The following is a 13502-nucleotide window of genomic DNA, read 5'->3' as shown; positions in this document are numbered from 1 at the left end:
AATGAACTTCAGTTTAAGAGAAGTGAGAGAGAGAGAGAAAGGGAGTGTATAATTACAAGTAATACAACTCTAATGATGAAATACACATGAAAAGGAATGAAAAAAAATTATAATTAGTTCATAGCGAGAATGCATAAGATATCCTTGTTAAGTATTGTAATATGGCATAACAAATTTTAATACAAAAAAGGTGAAATCAAATTGTTGCAATTATTCGCAAATGACAATGGCAAAAATTCCTGCAGAATAATATCTCGTATTTAATTGTAAAAGTGTTGCTTAGCGTGGTTTTTTAGAGAATGGGAGATGATACAGAAAAGCTGAAAAGAATTTTTAGATTTCTCTCAGTGTTGAAATATTCTTTTGCGTCACGCATTGCAGTGTGTTTGTCGTTTGCGTTTTAATAATGAGGGGTGGGTGGGTTTTCGACAATAACATTGAGGCAGTTGATAATGGAGAAAACAAAGAGAGAACGATGTGTATTACAAAGTGGAGAACCTATTTCTTTAAAATACATGTAGCTTATGGCTTAATATTGGAATTATATTAAAAAGATGAGGAAAAATGAAGCTGAAACACGGACTGTTTTGTCTCGTCGGGCAGTAGAAGTGCAAGACAAGCATTTTGCAATCGTCACATCAAATTTTTATTTTCTCACTGCATTCATCTCGCATAAAATTACACAGTTAAGATAAATACATTTCTTAAAATAAACTCCGTAATATATACAGAAATCATTTTTCACATCTTGACATTGAAAGACTTTGTATAGGTTTTTTTCCTTCTGTTATCACATTAATGAAAAATAACTAAGCATTTTCCTCGCTCATCAGAAACACTTTCTCGCACACACTTGTCTAAATCTTCTCCACAATGCCACGACATTTTGCTGAGAATTCTCTCACTTGTCCCTGGATGATGCGCTTATTTACCTTCTCTCTGGAAAATACGAGGAGGACAGAAAAAAAATCATGTGAAAATGAGATAAGCACTTCGGTACACAAAACTCACCTTATGATGGTGTTCATGAAGGCGTTCTTGTCACTGTCGGACACATGGGACGTCGGGAATTGCGGCGTGGCGAGCACTTTGAGCCACACAATCAATTCCTGGGGATATTTCTTATTTATAGACAGAAATATATCGGCAAACACCTCCACTTGCGTCCGTGGCGTGAGAGAGCCTAATCAATAAACCGACATTTCACATCGCGTTAGCTTTCTGGTCATGCAGAAGATGGGTTGATTATCATCTTACCAATGCACAGCAGAGTCGCCTGGATTATTTGACCGCCTCGCTCGATAACAGCCGTCGTCATGTTGGGAAATTGGCGAGATTGCATGATGAAGTGACTGAGAAATTGCGTGCTATACTTCACAGGGCCATTCTCGGGCAGGACAATTGCCTTGAGAGCGAAGAAGATGAGTTTGAAGCAGTCAATGTCGCCTCTGGAATATGCCACAGCCAGTTTTCTCACAATCTGGGCATTGAGGGCGTAAAAAGCTTCGAGAAGATCGGCTACATCGGAAAATTTGTTCTCTGGAATTTGCTGCAACGGAAGATAAAGTCGTAATGCTGGTCTATGTAATTTAGTACTGTAGCAAACTCACCTCAAAGTGTCTTATGTTGTACACGATTATCTCCACGAGGAGCTGATGCATCTTGGCATGTGTGTCCGAGTCATTGTAAAACATTATTATGCAGGTTTTGGCAATGTCCATCGCGGGACACACACACTTGGTCTGGAAGATCGAGACGATGAGGCAGCAGAGATCTGGAAGCATGGGCTTGGCGTCGTTCATGAGGTTCGTCACGGCGTATTTGAGACTATTGCAGAGGGCTTCAATGATTTGATCGTCGTCAATCCACATCTCGCCTATTTGCCGAAAGATTGGCATGGTTTTCTCCATGACTAGCAACACGGGCTGGGCACTAGTGGCATCCGCACTCTCCTGCTGTGCCCCCTTAGTGTTTAATGAGGAGTACAGTGTGGACACCATGTTGAGGCGGAAGAGTGTGCGGATCTTCGTGGCGTCAGTCTGGGTGCGATTCTGCGTGATGAGCTGCAACTCCTCGAAACACGGCGACACCATGAGGTCTAGGCAACTGGGGATTTTGTCCGGACTCAGCATGCTCATCAGTCGTCCGATGCTGTACATGAGGCGGACAGATTCGGCATTCTTGAGATGGCCACCATTCAGGCTCTGCTGGCAGGCTTCGAGGAGTGGTTCAGCGTACACTTTCATCTGCATTTGGCACTCTCGCGTCAACTCCTTGAGTCCCAATGTCGCCTGGGACGCCATCGAGGAGTTTAGCCCTTTAACCAAGAGATCAATGGCGGGTGGAAGGTACATTGGATTCTCCTTGAACCACTCACAGTATGATCCGATGGTCTCCAGCGCAGTGCCGAGAAGTTTCTCATTCAGACTCTCATACGGGATTTCGCTGAGGGTGTGCATCAGCTTGGGGATCACCTTGTTCTCAGTCACATTGATGTGCTCGGCAATGGAGCACATTGAGTAGATGACAGCCTCCAGCTTTGGCCAGTTCAATTGATCACTCTGGACGGCGAGAATGCCCTCCTCGAGGAGAACGGCGAAGATGTCCAGCAAACTCTCGTGCAGCACATCGTAGCAGTACATTAGCGTGTCTGATATGTCTTGTCGATAGCACCGGAAAGTCTCCAGATCGTCGACGCTCCAGCGCTCGATGGACACCTCGTTGGGGTGTTGCGCCTTCCGCACAAGGACTTTCGTCAGGTGGGCGTACAGCGGCCTAATGATCTCCAGGCACTTGTTCCTCTGCACGTCCAAATCCAACGAGAGCACCTCATCTTGCAACATGTACCAGAATCCCATGGCTAGAATGCTGCACGACTCCTCAACTGGATAGATTCCTGGCTTGTTCGTGCACTGCAGAATCTCCTCAATGAGACGCGTGTACAGTTCGCGGTGCTGTGTACTGTCAGAGGCAATTCCCGTGAGCAAGAGTCGCGACTGTGACTCTATGGAGGCGATCAGGAGTGTGTAGATGCCCACCGCAATGTCCTCATTCAGATTGTTCTCTCGCCACTCGGCTTTGATGATGTCCGTGAGTGAGTCCAGGAACATTCTGATCATTATAAGAGCTGTATTCGGATAGCGATGGGCGTCTGGTTGGATCATGATGAACGACAGGGTTTCCAGGCACACCTCAGCCAGTTCATTCTCGTCCGCAGACATGCATCCGTCACCCTGAACGCAGCTCCAGTAGCACTTGTTCACCAGCTTCAGCAGCGTCTCAGCAAATTTGAGGCAACTATCCATGGGATGGCCATTCTTTAGCCACAGTCCCCCACACTTTACCGCCCTCAACATTGACGCTGTGTCCTCATCCTCAAGTGCCGGAGCATCGCATTTGACACTGAGGTAAGTGTCAATTGTGGAGAGAATGAATCCTGTACGCTTGTTGATCTCCTGCCGCAGCATAGCCCTCTGCACAGACGTGTAAATGGCATTGGCTTCCTCGGGAATACCGCCCAGGATCTCCATCATAATCCAGATCTGTGTGTTCACCGACAAATTGGGCAATTGCTGATTCTGGAACGTATTTGTCACATCCTCAATTGCCGTGGGGCATTCCTCGAGCATGTGAACTATGAATGCGCTGAAGGCGATGCAGAGGCGATTCAGCACAAGCTTGGGGCCCGCGCCGAATGCCACAATTGCCTCCAGAAGTTTCTGCTTAAGCTCCTCGTGCATCTCCTTGGGCACCTCATGCCAGTACTTGAGTAGCTTGGAGTGGAGAGTGGTGGCACCGAAGAACTGCACCTCGCAGGACTTGTCGGGACGCATCAATTCCCAGCAGAACTGCCACGCTTGGGGACTCAGCTGCATCTGAGTCAGCCACTGATGTGAGGAGGCCTGCTGAGACGACTCCGAGCGGTAGAACATCACCACCGCCTCCTCCAGCACTTTGATGTCCACCTCCATGTTAGATTGCACACACCACTAGACACAGTTCAAGCAAATATCCACAGGAAATCCTCGCAAAAATACAGCACACAATATCCGCGAGTGGTCAGCAAAAAATGCCCAAACGCTCTCCGAAAGTCAACGAACGATGGCAAATGTCACGGAAATATTAACGAACGCCATATTCGGAATTCGGAGATGAGAGAGGCCGTTAACCGTGGTAACAAACAGGGGCTGTTCTGCATTGTTTAGTGAGCATTTTCACGAGATTTTCCCTTAAATTTTGGCTGGTGAAGTTAATTTGAGCAAAGATGAACGAAAAGCCCATCGCTGTGGGCAAGGAGAATAACCGATTGCAGGGAAATATTGCGAATAACATGGGAAATGCCGTACAAGGCAAGCAGGGGGGCATCGAGAATGACTCCCAGCACCCTGGTCCAGCCACCTCGACTCCGATAACTGTGCGGGAGGCGAAGGAGTGCAAGGAGGAGCAGAAGGGAGCCCCGAGCGGCAGTGAGAAGACTGACTCCCAGCTCAGGGAGCAAAACACCGAGACTGAGAAAGCCAAGAAGGTCTGGTCCTTGAGCAATTTTGACATAGGGCGCCTCCTGGGGCGAGGAAAGTTTGGGAATGTGTACATGGCACGCGAGAAGGAAACAAAGTTTGTGGTGGCACTGAAGGTGCTCTTCAAGAAACAAATCCAGGACTGCAATGTGGAGCATCAAGTGCGCCGGGAGATTGAAATTCAGTCCCACTTGCGACACAACAACATCCTGAGGATGTATGGCTACTTCCACGATGACGCTCGCATCTACCTGATATTGGAATACGCTCCCAAAGGCACCCTGTTTGCCGCTCAGAAGCAACAACCCGACAATCGCTTTGAAGAGCCCCAGACAGCGGTCTACATAAAATCCTTGGCTTCGGCGCTGATTTATCTACACGAGAAGAATGTCATTCATCGCGATATCAAGCCAGAGAATCTGCTGTTGGGCTACAAAGGAGAGTTGAAGATTGCCGACTTCGGATGGTCGGTGCACGAGAGGAATTCCATGCGAACGACTCTGTGCGGCACTCTGGACTACTTGCCGCCAGAGATGATACAGGGAAAGCCTCACACGAAGACTGTGGATCTCTGGAATCTTGGCGTGCTTTGCTACGAATTGCTGTCCGGAGAGGCGCCCTTCATGTCTGAGGGCTACGCCGAAACGTACAAGAAGATCGCCAAGCTCGACTACAAAGTGCCATCTTATGTCTCCAAACCAGCAGCCCATCTCATGTCACAGCTGATCGTTCTCAATCCGGATGGAAGACTCCCGCTAGCTCAAGTGATGACGCATCCCTGGATCACCCTTCATACGACGACAACCTAGAAATCACTACCCGTAGATTAGATTTGTTCAAGAAATATACCTTTCGGATTGAGAGAATTGAGAGCGAGATTTATTGGGACACCTCCTGCTGCAGATAAACCGAGGCCAGTTGTTCAATGTCGTCTAGGCTCAGTTGGGACATTCGCTTTGAGAAGTCCGCCATGAAGGCGCTCGTCAGTCTGTCCGCCTGATCACTTGTGTAGTACTTGAGGAAGCTCTTGTGCATTACTTCCTCCAGAGTATCTGGTTTCTTAGTCAGCAACATCAGCTTTGTGCCCTCCTTGACATCGTAAGACTGCAGTGTCCGGTTGTTGGCCAGTGTGAATCCCATGCGAAGGAGTCTCTGATGACTGACTGGAATGTTCATGCTCTCGGCAATCCTCACTTTCAATTCTTGGACTGTGCTCGTCTCCGAGATCTAAAAATAATCCAGATGAAAACATCCATTGTTCGAAATACGACTGAAGATGCGATCGGTTTACCTCAATATCGCATCCTTTCCCATTCAGCTCCTTCACAATCACCTTCATAGTGGATGGATTGTCTGGTTTCTTCAGGAATCTCTAGGAATCATGGACAAAAATCTGACATGGGGAGAAACAAAACAGGAAGTATAACTGACAGCCGCTGTCATCGCTCCGGAAAAGTTCAGAATGCCAATCAGCTGATGATATCGGTCGCAGGAGCACTCGTTAAAACATTTTGTTTCGCATTTGCTCAGGTAATTCGCAAGAATACGGACTGAGTGCCGTTGGTGGATCATCCTCTGTGACCAGTGAGTGGTGTGCACTTGAAATACCTGCAGTACTTCCTTTGAAACAGAGAGAAATTGAGATTTCCGCATTCATAACCTAGAAAGGGAGTGTACAGTGAGTTGTCGCCGATTCCCGCTTGTAAAATGTTCTGTCCACTGCTGCTGGATGCCAAGAAGTACAATCCAGACACACTAAACTTGACTGATGACGCTGAAGTGAGGAGCTACTGGTTCACATGCTTCCGGGACCTGGTGAGGAAGTTCGCCATCCAAGCCAGAAAGTGGGTATTTGGTATTTGCCATCGGAGTGTAAATACTCTGCTATCACTGCTAATCTCTGATTAAATATTTTTTTCAACAGAAGTGAACTGGAAAGCGATGATGCATGCAAACGAGCCGAGAGATTTCAGCAAGATTTTCTAAACAGAATGAATTCACTGGGCCAAAGTACAGAGTAAGGGAAAAGTCTACAAATGAGAAATTGCTAAAGACTTGTTATGATCACTTGATAAATTCTTTTTAGGACTGGCGATCCGATTACAATCAGAACGCTGCTTGATCTGAATGAGTCTTGCCTGCGGCAGCACGGCTTCTCGGATCCATGGCGGGAGCAGAAAATTCTGGAGAATAAAACAGCACTGAGAATGCTGCGACTTCGCCTCGATGAGGTGGACAAACTCAGGGACAATGAGAGATGGATTGAGTTGGTGAGAGGTCTGCTGGCGGGCAACATGTTCGATTGGGGCGCCCAGGCGGTGTGTGAAATACTCGAAGCGAACAGCTCATTTGGCCTCAATGAGGCCCTAAGCTACATTCAGCCACGTCCATGGCTCATCGATGGTCTCGATGCGTGGCTGGCAAGGTTGCAAGTAATATTGGCTCTCACTTCCAGTGCCCCACTGAACTGAAATAGAACTGAGGAGAAATCCCCTTTTGCTTATTTTCAGGGATCCGTTCACAAGTGCGCCGCAATCTTCGTGGACAACAGCGGCTTCGACATCGTCCTGGGGATACTGCCATTCGCGAGGGAACTCTTGAGGCGTGGAACGAAGGTGATTTTGTGTGCCAACTCAGAGCCCGCGCTAGCGGATATAACGTACAAAGAGCTGGAGAGCCTCATGGACAGTTGCTGTGATCAGTGTAGCATACTCCGCGAGGCGTATGCTGCGAAGCGTCTACTGGTCCTGCCCAACGGTCAATCGGGTCCATGTCTCAACCTCAGGACACTCACGCCAGGTAAGTGTGCTTCTTTATTCGCTGTTCTTTAGCCAGAAGAGCATTTAATCACACCAACTCCATACTTCCTACCGCCTGATGCAGAGCTGAGCGAGGCGATGGTGCGCCATGAGACAGACTTACTGATAATAGAGGGCATGGGTCGCGCCCTTCACACGAATTTGTACGCCAAATTCACGTGCGACACCCTCAAATTGGCTGTCGTGAAGAACAAATGGTGGGCCAATCGACTGGGAGGTGATACATTTTCCGTCATTTGCAAATATGAGAGTGCAGTATGACCACGGAAGCAGCACTCAACTTTGCTATGACTCGACATGATGGCATTTTATTCTCCTACTAATTAAAATCATTTAAATGCAGACGTGCATCATGAAGCAATCACTGTTTAATTTTCGTTTTGGTGAAGAGAAATTATGTGTCTTTGTATAGATATATCAGTTTTTTTTTTTAGAATAAATGTTTAATTGAATGAAACTTTTTCTATTGCAACACTCTTTCTGCATTTCTGATAAAGATTTTTTTAGATTCTTCGTGAGCGGAAGTGGTTTTGATTTTATCGTCATGTTGGTAGAATTAACTTTCAATCAGGTGAATATCAGGATCATTAAAGTGATAATTAAGCTGTCTGTAGTTCGACATTGAAAAAGCTCAATTTATTTTTTTGTTTTTTATCGAATGTTTTTTTTTTTATTACATTAGTTATATAGAGTTTATACAGAGATATCAGCATATTTATATATAATATATATATATATATATATATATATATAATATATATATATATATATAATTATATATACAAAAATACACGCGTTTTCTATATTTTGTTTTATCTCGCAGTTCATGAACTTTCATTTATGAATTTCTATAGAATTCTATTGAAATCGACTTTTATGACACAGAACCGCAAGCGATAGAAACTGTTTGAGAAGAAGAAAACAGTTGATAATTATGAATAATTTATTCTCAATTCTCCACATGCAATGCGTAAGTGTCGCGGTTCTCAGATTTATGTCTGAGAGATGCTGAAGAAGTTGCTGGCTCATGCCATTTTAACGGTTTTTTTGTCGTATGGATATGGATTCATCGACATCATTGGTTGGCTTTGCATGTCACTTGATGATCCTGAGTCGCTTGAATCACCTGATGAATCGCTTGAACCGCCAGAATTACCTGATGACCCGCCGGACCCGCTTGAACCAAAGCAATTTGACTCCATTTGATTATTGTTTTCACTTAGGTATTGCGCAAAGGCTTGATCATTGGAGATGATCTGAAATTCACAGGGTTATTAATCAAATTTCGTGTAGAGACACTCAGAAGTGAAATCTTTTTACCATTGCCAGAAGTAGAAGGACTAAAAACAGTGAGTTGAATTTAAGGGACATCGCGTCTGAGAGAGAGTTCACTTAATGGTAATGGTTTGATCACATTTCGCAATATTTATATGATACTCCATGGCTTGAAAACTTACGTGAGATTGTGATCATTGTGCCACAGAGGTGACCACAAGCCTAACAATTATATTTAATTAGAATTTATGAAGAGACAAAGCAGCTATTTTCTATATTGCACAATTTATTTGCGGAAACTCCATTGATAATCAGACATGGTATCACGATGCAATGCGCCATCGAATGCCAATCTCTTATGCGGAGCTGTTTTCTCCAGATGCCGATGCTCCTCCGGGTCTCTGAGCCATGGCTGGAGGCTGGCCCGGCTGTCCGGGCTGTCCGGGCTGACCGGGTGCGCCAGGTGCGCCGGGTGGTGGTGGTGGGTGTCCAGGGGGGCCCCTCGGAGGAGCTCCACCTTCGGTGTTGAAGCCACGAGACCTGGCACGGACTCCATCTACGCCCTGGCGACCGCGATGATCATTTCCTTCCGCCGAGTGCACCTGCAAAATCACGCACAGAATAATTTCACACAGTGAATTTTGCACAAAAGTGGAGCCGAGAAGATTTCTCTTCACCGTACCAGCACGGCGATCATGCAGATCGCAATGAAAGCTAACGTGAGACTCTTCATGATTTCCTCTTGTCGAGTTTGCAGCGAGTAAACTGACTAGATAGAATCCCGTACAAATGCTTATATATAATTGAAAGTAATAACAAAAAAAGTGTTACATTGTGTACAACGTAAAAACAATAATTCAAAAATAATTTAGTTCTGGGCCGCTGATCGTGGTGTTTTTGGGGACATTTCGTCCACCTCGTGATATTCCACGCGACTTCACAATCGGTCCAATTTGGGTCGGGCACTTCCTGAGCCGCATGCTAGTCAATATTTAATCGCTTAAAACTGCCCTCGAATCCAAAAGCCTCGTCGGCGGGGGCATTTTTTCTTCCGCTGGGCCGCAGTTTTTCATTCACGAGTCGCGTATTTTCCTCGTGGAGGAAGAAGTCACGATTGGCAAACAGTTTTTCCTTCATTTTCTCTGTAAAACAAGAGGAGGAGCGTAAAAAAGAAGTCACAGTGGGCATAGAGGCTGTTTTACTGTGCAACTCCAGTATTGAGTCAGCTTTCCCGCCAAATTCCTTGGGGAACATTTTCTGCGGAATCATGGGATAGACTGTCTCCATATCCGTGTGGAAGTGCACCAGACTGACGAGCTCCTTCTTCACGAAGGGACGCACGAGGGCCAGGATCTTGTCAATGAAGGACAGTGTGTTGATCACGTGAAGACCCTTGAGACGCACTGGGATCGCCTCCTGGAGGAAGTGCAAATACTTCTTGGCCACAGACAAGCTCATACGAGTGGCGTGACCCAGCGAGGCGCTATCCATGTCCACAATGAGGACGTGCCCAGGAGCAGTTCCCTCAGTCCACAGCCAATGGTCGAACACGAAGTTGTATCTTTGGAAATAATTGGTCGGACAGACAATTTCAGTGATCTTTTCACGAAAATGTAATTAGAAATGCTGCGATATTCATCTATACCATATTTTTCCCTAATTGTTATTAGCAAACATTAGCTCGTATATGAAAGGCCTTTTCTTTTCTTTTAAATGAATTTCAGCAATAAATTTATTTAGACGAAAATGAAGTAAAAGTAATAGCTTTCCGTATGAACACGAATGAGGATAAAACTTCTGTCGTAAGTCGATTTAACCTCAGATGTTATCTGAGATCCCTTGATCTCCTGATAAGAATTTCAGATGTTTTGTATTAATAAAAGTTTAAAAACATTTATCTTCATTGCTTATCAGTTGTCGGTTGATCTTACGAAGAGTTTGTGTCTAAAGATTATCGGTAAGGTCATATATGTAGTAATTTTGTTTTGATCAAGAAGAAGCAAGAGACAATCACAGAAGTGAGACTATTTGTTCATATCGAAAAAGAGGCACTTACAGTTTAACTGCATCAACGTGAATGTACTTTGTGACATCGGGGTCCATGAGGCGGCAGTACATGACCTTATATCCTTGGGGATGCTCATTAAGCAGCGGTGTGAAGAGCATGACATTTGAGATGTCCAACATCTCCTTGGTGCAGACATCGCGATTGCGAAAGAGGTCCACAGTGTGTGTTCTTATAGTATAGTAGTTGTCGATCGTCTTCTTTGTCTGCTCGATGCTGTTATAGCAAGCGTACAGAAAGAAAATAGCCTCGGATTCTGCGTATTTAGAGTGTATCACAAAGAGAGTTTATCAGAATTCGCACTCCACTTCTGAGAATTTGCTTGAATAAACATATTCTTCTCACCAGTGATATTTGGTAGATGTGGCTGACGGCAGAGCCACTCGAGAATATTTCTCACATCTTCTCTCTTGAGGTCGCGGTGTTTTGCGTACTCATCCTCAGGCGATATAAACCTCATATTGAGTTCAGCCACCTCTGTGGTCTCTTGTGGCGAAAAGTATACAACACAGATAATGAGGTGAATCACGATTGAACGGCACTTATGCAACTCCTCATGATCACAGACACTCAATCACAATCACTGATCCCTTCGAGCTGGGTTGAATTTCCTTTGAAGATCGCGGAGCGAGTGCAGAAACGCGTCTAATTCCGCGGCGTTCATTCAGAGACTGAAGACATGGAAAAGAAATCAAGCCACGTCATCCCATTATGCATCTTAAGCGGTCATACGTTTCGCTAGATCTTGCCCATATACACGCTTGCTGTCTCTGTATATCGCAGAAGCGAGCGTGTGTGCCAAATCGTCAATAAAAGTTGTATTCTTCTTCTCTGCACACAGTGTCTTGGCCTAGAATACTACTCAGAATGTTCAGAAGGCTGAAAGAGCGAATTCTTGGATTGTGAAGAAAGTCTGTGTGGCATTTTCAGGGTAGAAAAATCCAGCTCAACTCTCATGATTTGGATTTTTTCATGAAATTCTGATGAGAGCATGTGAAATTTCACTTTTATTTGAATCTCGGGAAACGGGTATTAGCATACAATTACAAAATACAACCTACAAAAATATTCTGATCGCTCTTGTCATTAATATTCATTTATTATAAATTGTGGGTGTTTAATATGTTTATTCATGATGATAAATTTAATTTGCCACATCGTTATAATAAATTTGTGGACTCACACAGTCAAAAGTGTAATAATATAAGATATATTCGAGATTCGAAAAGAGTGGAGTTGTGGCATGCTCATGCTTAAGAATGAAATGAAACTCTCTAGTCCACGTCCAATCGCCTAAACTTCCCGTCAAGTCCAAATAAATCAGGCTCATTGTACGTCATTTCTATGTGAAGAAGATCACTTGATTGCACGCGATACTTATTCAACAATTCATCGGCGTGCCTCTCCAACAATTCCTTCATCGCCTCGTGCATCTGGTGAAATGAGAGAAAATCTCCACCCAATTCTTTCGGCAGTTGCTCAAGTGATATAAACTCATGCAGATTGTTTGCATTGCTGTGCACGCAGATTTTCTCGCTGAAATCACGACCCATCGTGGATTTCAAGATCGAAAGCAAGCGATCGATCCATGACCCCACGTTGATGAAGTGCACCTTGCACAGTGTGCCGAAGTAGAAGTGATTGTAGAAGCAGGACAATTCGCGCAGAGTTCGCAAGTCGAGGGCCGCCAAGTGGGCCACACTGACCACCTCGAGATCGACAATGATTACGTGATCGGCTGGCGGTTCCAGGCCCCTGAGCCACAAATACGTGTACATCAGCATCACCTTGATCAAGTTTGCGGCGTCAATTTGCTTAGCGTCTGTGGCCAGAACTTTCAAGAAGATCGCCATGCCAGGGTTGTCATCTTTCAGCGTGATGTGCGAAACGAGCCTGAAATATATTGTTTTTTTTTTTATCAGCCAGCAAGTTATTTGTGATCAAAATTTTATGTGTGTGTTTTTATGATTCTCTGCCGAAAACTTTCCCAGCCTTCAGCGTTTAGTTCGCATTGTAATTAAGTCAATGGGACATTTAAAATAAGTACACTCCAAATCACAAATCACAAATAATACATCAAACAGAGTAAACAAGAAAAGATGAGCTGGTTATACATAGTATTAGATGACGATATACTTTTTAAACGGTCGTGTAGAATAAATAAAAAGGCAGTCGTAAAGCCATTGAATTCGACCGTACGTGAAATAATAGTTTAGCGACAATGAAACTCATAAAAGTATTTTTTATCATCACATGGGTTGGTAATTTTTGAATAATGTGAAAATGTTCAGGTAAATGTGTAAAAAGCATGAAATGTATGTGAAAAAATTTTCCAATAATAACTTACACGGTCTCCATAGCGGCTTTTATACTTTCGCTCCTCATATCGATATCCTGGAAAATTCGTGCGCGAGTCTGGAAAATTGTCGCTCCTGTGATGCGTTTTTTCGCTTTTTCTACATCGAAATCACACTGATGGAGGAAATTTATCAAATCAATCTCGTCCAAATCGATTAAGTAGTGCTTCTTCGTTTTCATCCATTCTTGAAGGCGATGCACATCTTCAAATTTCAACTGAGGACTTCTATTTTCGTACACTTTAGCCAAATCGAGCGATGGTGGTTCCATTTTCTGACTGGAACGTCTTATTGAAATGTTTCTTGATCGAGTGGCAATTTTAATGTGAATCATCGACAAGGAATTGAATTATTTGAACTTGAGAAGTCATTTGTGCAAATATTATCTCTGAGAATGTCGTCTTTCTCCGTATTTTTGGTTATTATATTGCTAGAAGACTAACCTAATACCCTGAATAGTGCTCTGAAC

The 13502-nt window shown here is 44.3% G+C and overlaps 7 protein-coding genes and 1 long non-coding RNA gene across 9 annotated transcripts; 2 read left to right on the top strand and 6 right to left on the bottom strand.

Annotated features, from left to right (window-relative positions):
- Positions 1 to 622: 622 nt before the first annotated feature.
- Positions 623 to 4059, bottom strand: LOC132260106 (importin-13). The gene is made up of 4 exons (XM_059758045.1): positions 1611 to 4059; positions 1258 to 1549; positions 1012 to 1183; positions 623 to 939 (listed from the first exon to the last, which is right to left on the bottom strand). The coding sequence occupies exons 1-4, from the start codon at positions 3969 to 3971 to the stop codon at positions 858 to 860; spliced, it is 2907 nt and encodes a 968-aa protein (XP_059614028.1). The 5' UTR covers positions 3972 to 4059; the 3' UTR covers positions 623 to 857.
- Positions 4060 to 4264: 205 nt separating this feature from the next.
- LOC132257333 (aurora kinase C) lies at positions 4265 to 5373 on the top strand. Its single transcript, XM_059754198.1, has one exon. It carries the CDS (start codon positions 4265 to 4267, stop codon positions 5324 to 5326), a length of 1062 nt encoding a protein of 353 aa, XP_059610181.1. The 3' UTR covers positions 5327 to 5373.
- Position 5374: 1 nt separating this feature from the next.
- Positions 5375 to 5965, bottom strand: LOC132257682 (ubiquitin-like protein 4A). Its single transcript, XM_059754689.1, has 2 exons — positions 5809 to 5965; positions 5375 to 5744 (listed from the first exon to the last, which is right to left on the bottom strand). Exons 1-2 carry the CDS (start codon positions 5854 to 5856, stop codon positions 5397 to 5399), a joined length of 396 nt encoding a protein of 131 aa, XP_059610672.1. The 5' UTR covers positions 5857 to 5965; the 3' UTR covers positions 5375 to 5396.
- Positions 5966 to 5989: 24 nt separating this feature from the next.
- On the top strand, positions 5990 to 7744 carry LOC132257668 (4'-phosphopantetheine phosphatase). Of its 2 annotated transcripts, none has more exons than XM_059754671.1 (6): positions 5990 to 6101; positions 6182 to 6361; positions 6442 to 6534; positions 6604 to 6949; positions 7028 to 7316; positions 7401 to 7744. In XM_059754671.1, exons 2-6 carry the CDS (start codon positions 6225 to 6227, stop codon positions 7595 to 7597), a joined length of 1062 nt encoding a protein of 353 aa, XP_059610654.1. In that variant the 5' UTR covers positions 5990 to 6101; positions 6182 to 6224; the 3' UTR covers positions 7598 to 7744. The 2 variants fall into 2 exon arrangements, with proteins under 2 accessions (XP_059610654.1, XP_059610662.1); XM_059754679.1 differs by having other exon boundaries at positions 6045 to 6108.
- Positions 7745 to 8265: 521 nt separating this feature from the next.
- On the bottom strand, positions 8266 to 8813 carry LOC132256222 (uncharacterized). The gene is made up of 2 exons (XR_009468208.1): positions 8657 to 8813; positions 8266 to 8592 (listed from the first exon to the last, which is right to left on the bottom strand). It is a non-coding gene; the product is annotated as an uncharacterized LOC132256222 (long non-coding RNA).
- A 66-nt stretch (positions 8814 to 8879) lies between these two features.
- LOC132265878 (alpha-tocopherol transfer protein-like) lies at positions 8880 to 11560 on the bottom strand. Its single transcript, XM_059766668.1, has 5 exons — positions 11022 to 11560; positions 10668 to 10932; positions 9814 to 10172; positions 9294 to 9753; positions 8880 to 9213 (listed from the first exon to the last, which is right to left on the bottom strand). Exons 1-4 carry the CDS (start codon positions 11134 to 11136, stop codon positions 9593 to 9595), a joined length of 900 nt encoding a protein of 299 aa, XP_059622651.1. The 5' UTR covers positions 11137 to 11560; the 3' UTR covers positions 8880 to 9213; positions 9294 to 9592.
- Positions 8968 to 9344, bottom strand: LOC132257305 (putative cuticle collagen 80). The gene is made up of 2 exons (XM_059754163.1): positions 9294 to 9344; positions 8968 to 9213 (listed from the first exon to the last, which is right to left on the bottom strand). Exons 1-2 carry the CDS (start codon positions 9342 to 9344, stop codon positions 8968 to 8970), a joined length of 297 nt encoding a protein of 98 aa, XP_059610146.1.
- A 194-nt stretch (positions 11561 to 11754) lies between the features above and the next one.
- LOC132265868 (clavesin-1-like) lies at positions 11755 to 13367 on the bottom strand. The gene is made up of 2 exons (XM_059766657.1): positions 13024 to 13367; positions 11755 to 12569 (listed from the first exon to the last, which is right to left on the bottom strand). The coding sequence occupies exons 1-2, from the start codon at positions 13365 to 13367 to the stop codon at positions 11951 to 11953; spliced, it is 963 nt and encodes a 320-aa protein (XP_059622640.1). The 3' UTR covers positions 11755 to 11950.
- Between the last annotated feature and the right edge of the window lie 135 nt (positions 13368 to 13502).

The sequence above is a fragment of the Phlebotomus argentipes genome, unplaced genomic scaffold, assembly GCF_947086385.1.
Source record: "Phlebotomus argentipes unplaced genomic scaffold, Phlebotomus argentipes genome assembly contig_6, whole genome shotgun sequence".
NCBI lineage: Eukaryota > Metazoa > Arthropoda > Insecta > Diptera > Psychodidae > Phlebotomus > Phlebotomus argentipes.
The sequence above is the reverse complement of the archived record's forward strand: the minus strand, read 5'-3'. Positions and strand labels throughout refer to the sequence as shown.

Excerpts from the sequence above, each read along its gene's own strand:
- LOC132260106 (XM_059758045.1), bottom strand. The coding sequence starts at position 3,971 with ATGGAGGTGGACATCAAAGTGCTGGAGGAGGCGGTGGTGATGTTCTAC. Across the intron at positions 1,184-1,257 it reads GGCGACTCTGCTGTGCATTG|GCTCTCTCACGCCACGGACG; the intron begins GTAAGATGATAA and ends TTTATTGATTAG. Across the intron at positions 940-1,011 it reads TTCATGAACACCATCATAAG|AGAGAAGGTAAATAAGCGCA; the intron begins GTGAGTTTTGTG and ends CGTATTTTCCAG.
- LOC132257333 (XM_059754198.1), top strand. The coding sequence starts at position 4,265 with ATGAACGAAAAGCCCATCGCTGTGGGCAAGGAGAATAACCGATTGCAG.
- LOC132257682 (XM_059754689.1), bottom strand. The coding sequence starts at position 5,856 with ATGAAGGTGATTGTGAAGGAGCTGAATGGGAAAGGATGCGATATTGAG. Across the intron at positions 5,745-5,808 it reads GGAAAGGATGCGATATTGAG|ATCTCGGAGACGAGCACAGT; the intron begins GTAAACCGATCG and ends GATTATTTTTAG.
- LOC132257668 (XM_059754671.1), top strand. The coding sequence starts at position 6,225 with ATGTTCTGTCCACTGCTGCTGGATGCCAAGAAGTACAATCCAGACACA. Across the intron at positions 6,535-6,603 it reads TCACTGGGCCAAAGTACAGA|GACTGGCGATCCGATTACAA; the intron begins GTAAGGGAAAAG and ends AATTCTTTTTAG. Across the intron at positions 6,950-7,027 it reads CGTGGCTGGCAAGGTTGCAA|GGATCCGTTCACAAGTGCGC; the intron begins GTAATATTGGCT and ends GCTTATTTTCAG.
- LOC132257305 (XM_059754163.1), bottom strand. The coding sequence starts at position 9,344 with ATGAAGAGTCTCACGTTAGCTTTCATTGCGATCTGCATGATCGCCGTG. Across the intron at positions 9,214-9,293 it reads TCTGCATGATCGCCGTGCTG|GTGCACTCGGCGGAAGGAAA; the intron begins GTACGGTGAAGA and ends GTGATTTTGCAG.
- LOC132265878 (XM_059766668.1), bottom strand. The coding sequence starts at position 11,136 with ATGAGGTTTATATCGCCTGAGGATGAGTACGCAAAACACCGCGACCTC. Across the intron at positions 10,933-11,021 it reads ACATCTACCAAATATCACTG|AATCCGAGGCTATTTTCTTT; the intron begins GTGAGAAGAATA and ends CTAAATACGCAG. Across the intron at positions 10,173-10,667 it reads CACGTTGATGCAGTTAAACT|ATACAACTTCGTGTTCGACC; the intron begins GTAAGTGCCTCT and ends TTATTTCCAAAG.
- LOC132265868 (XM_059766657.1), bottom strand. The coding sequence starts at position 13,367 with ATGATTCACATTAAAATTGCCACTCGATCAAGAAACATTTCAATAAGA. Across the intron at positions 12,570-13,023 it reads AAAGCCGCTATGGAGACCGT|GCTCGTTTCGCACATCACGC; the intron begins GTAAGTTATTAT and ends AATATATTTCAG.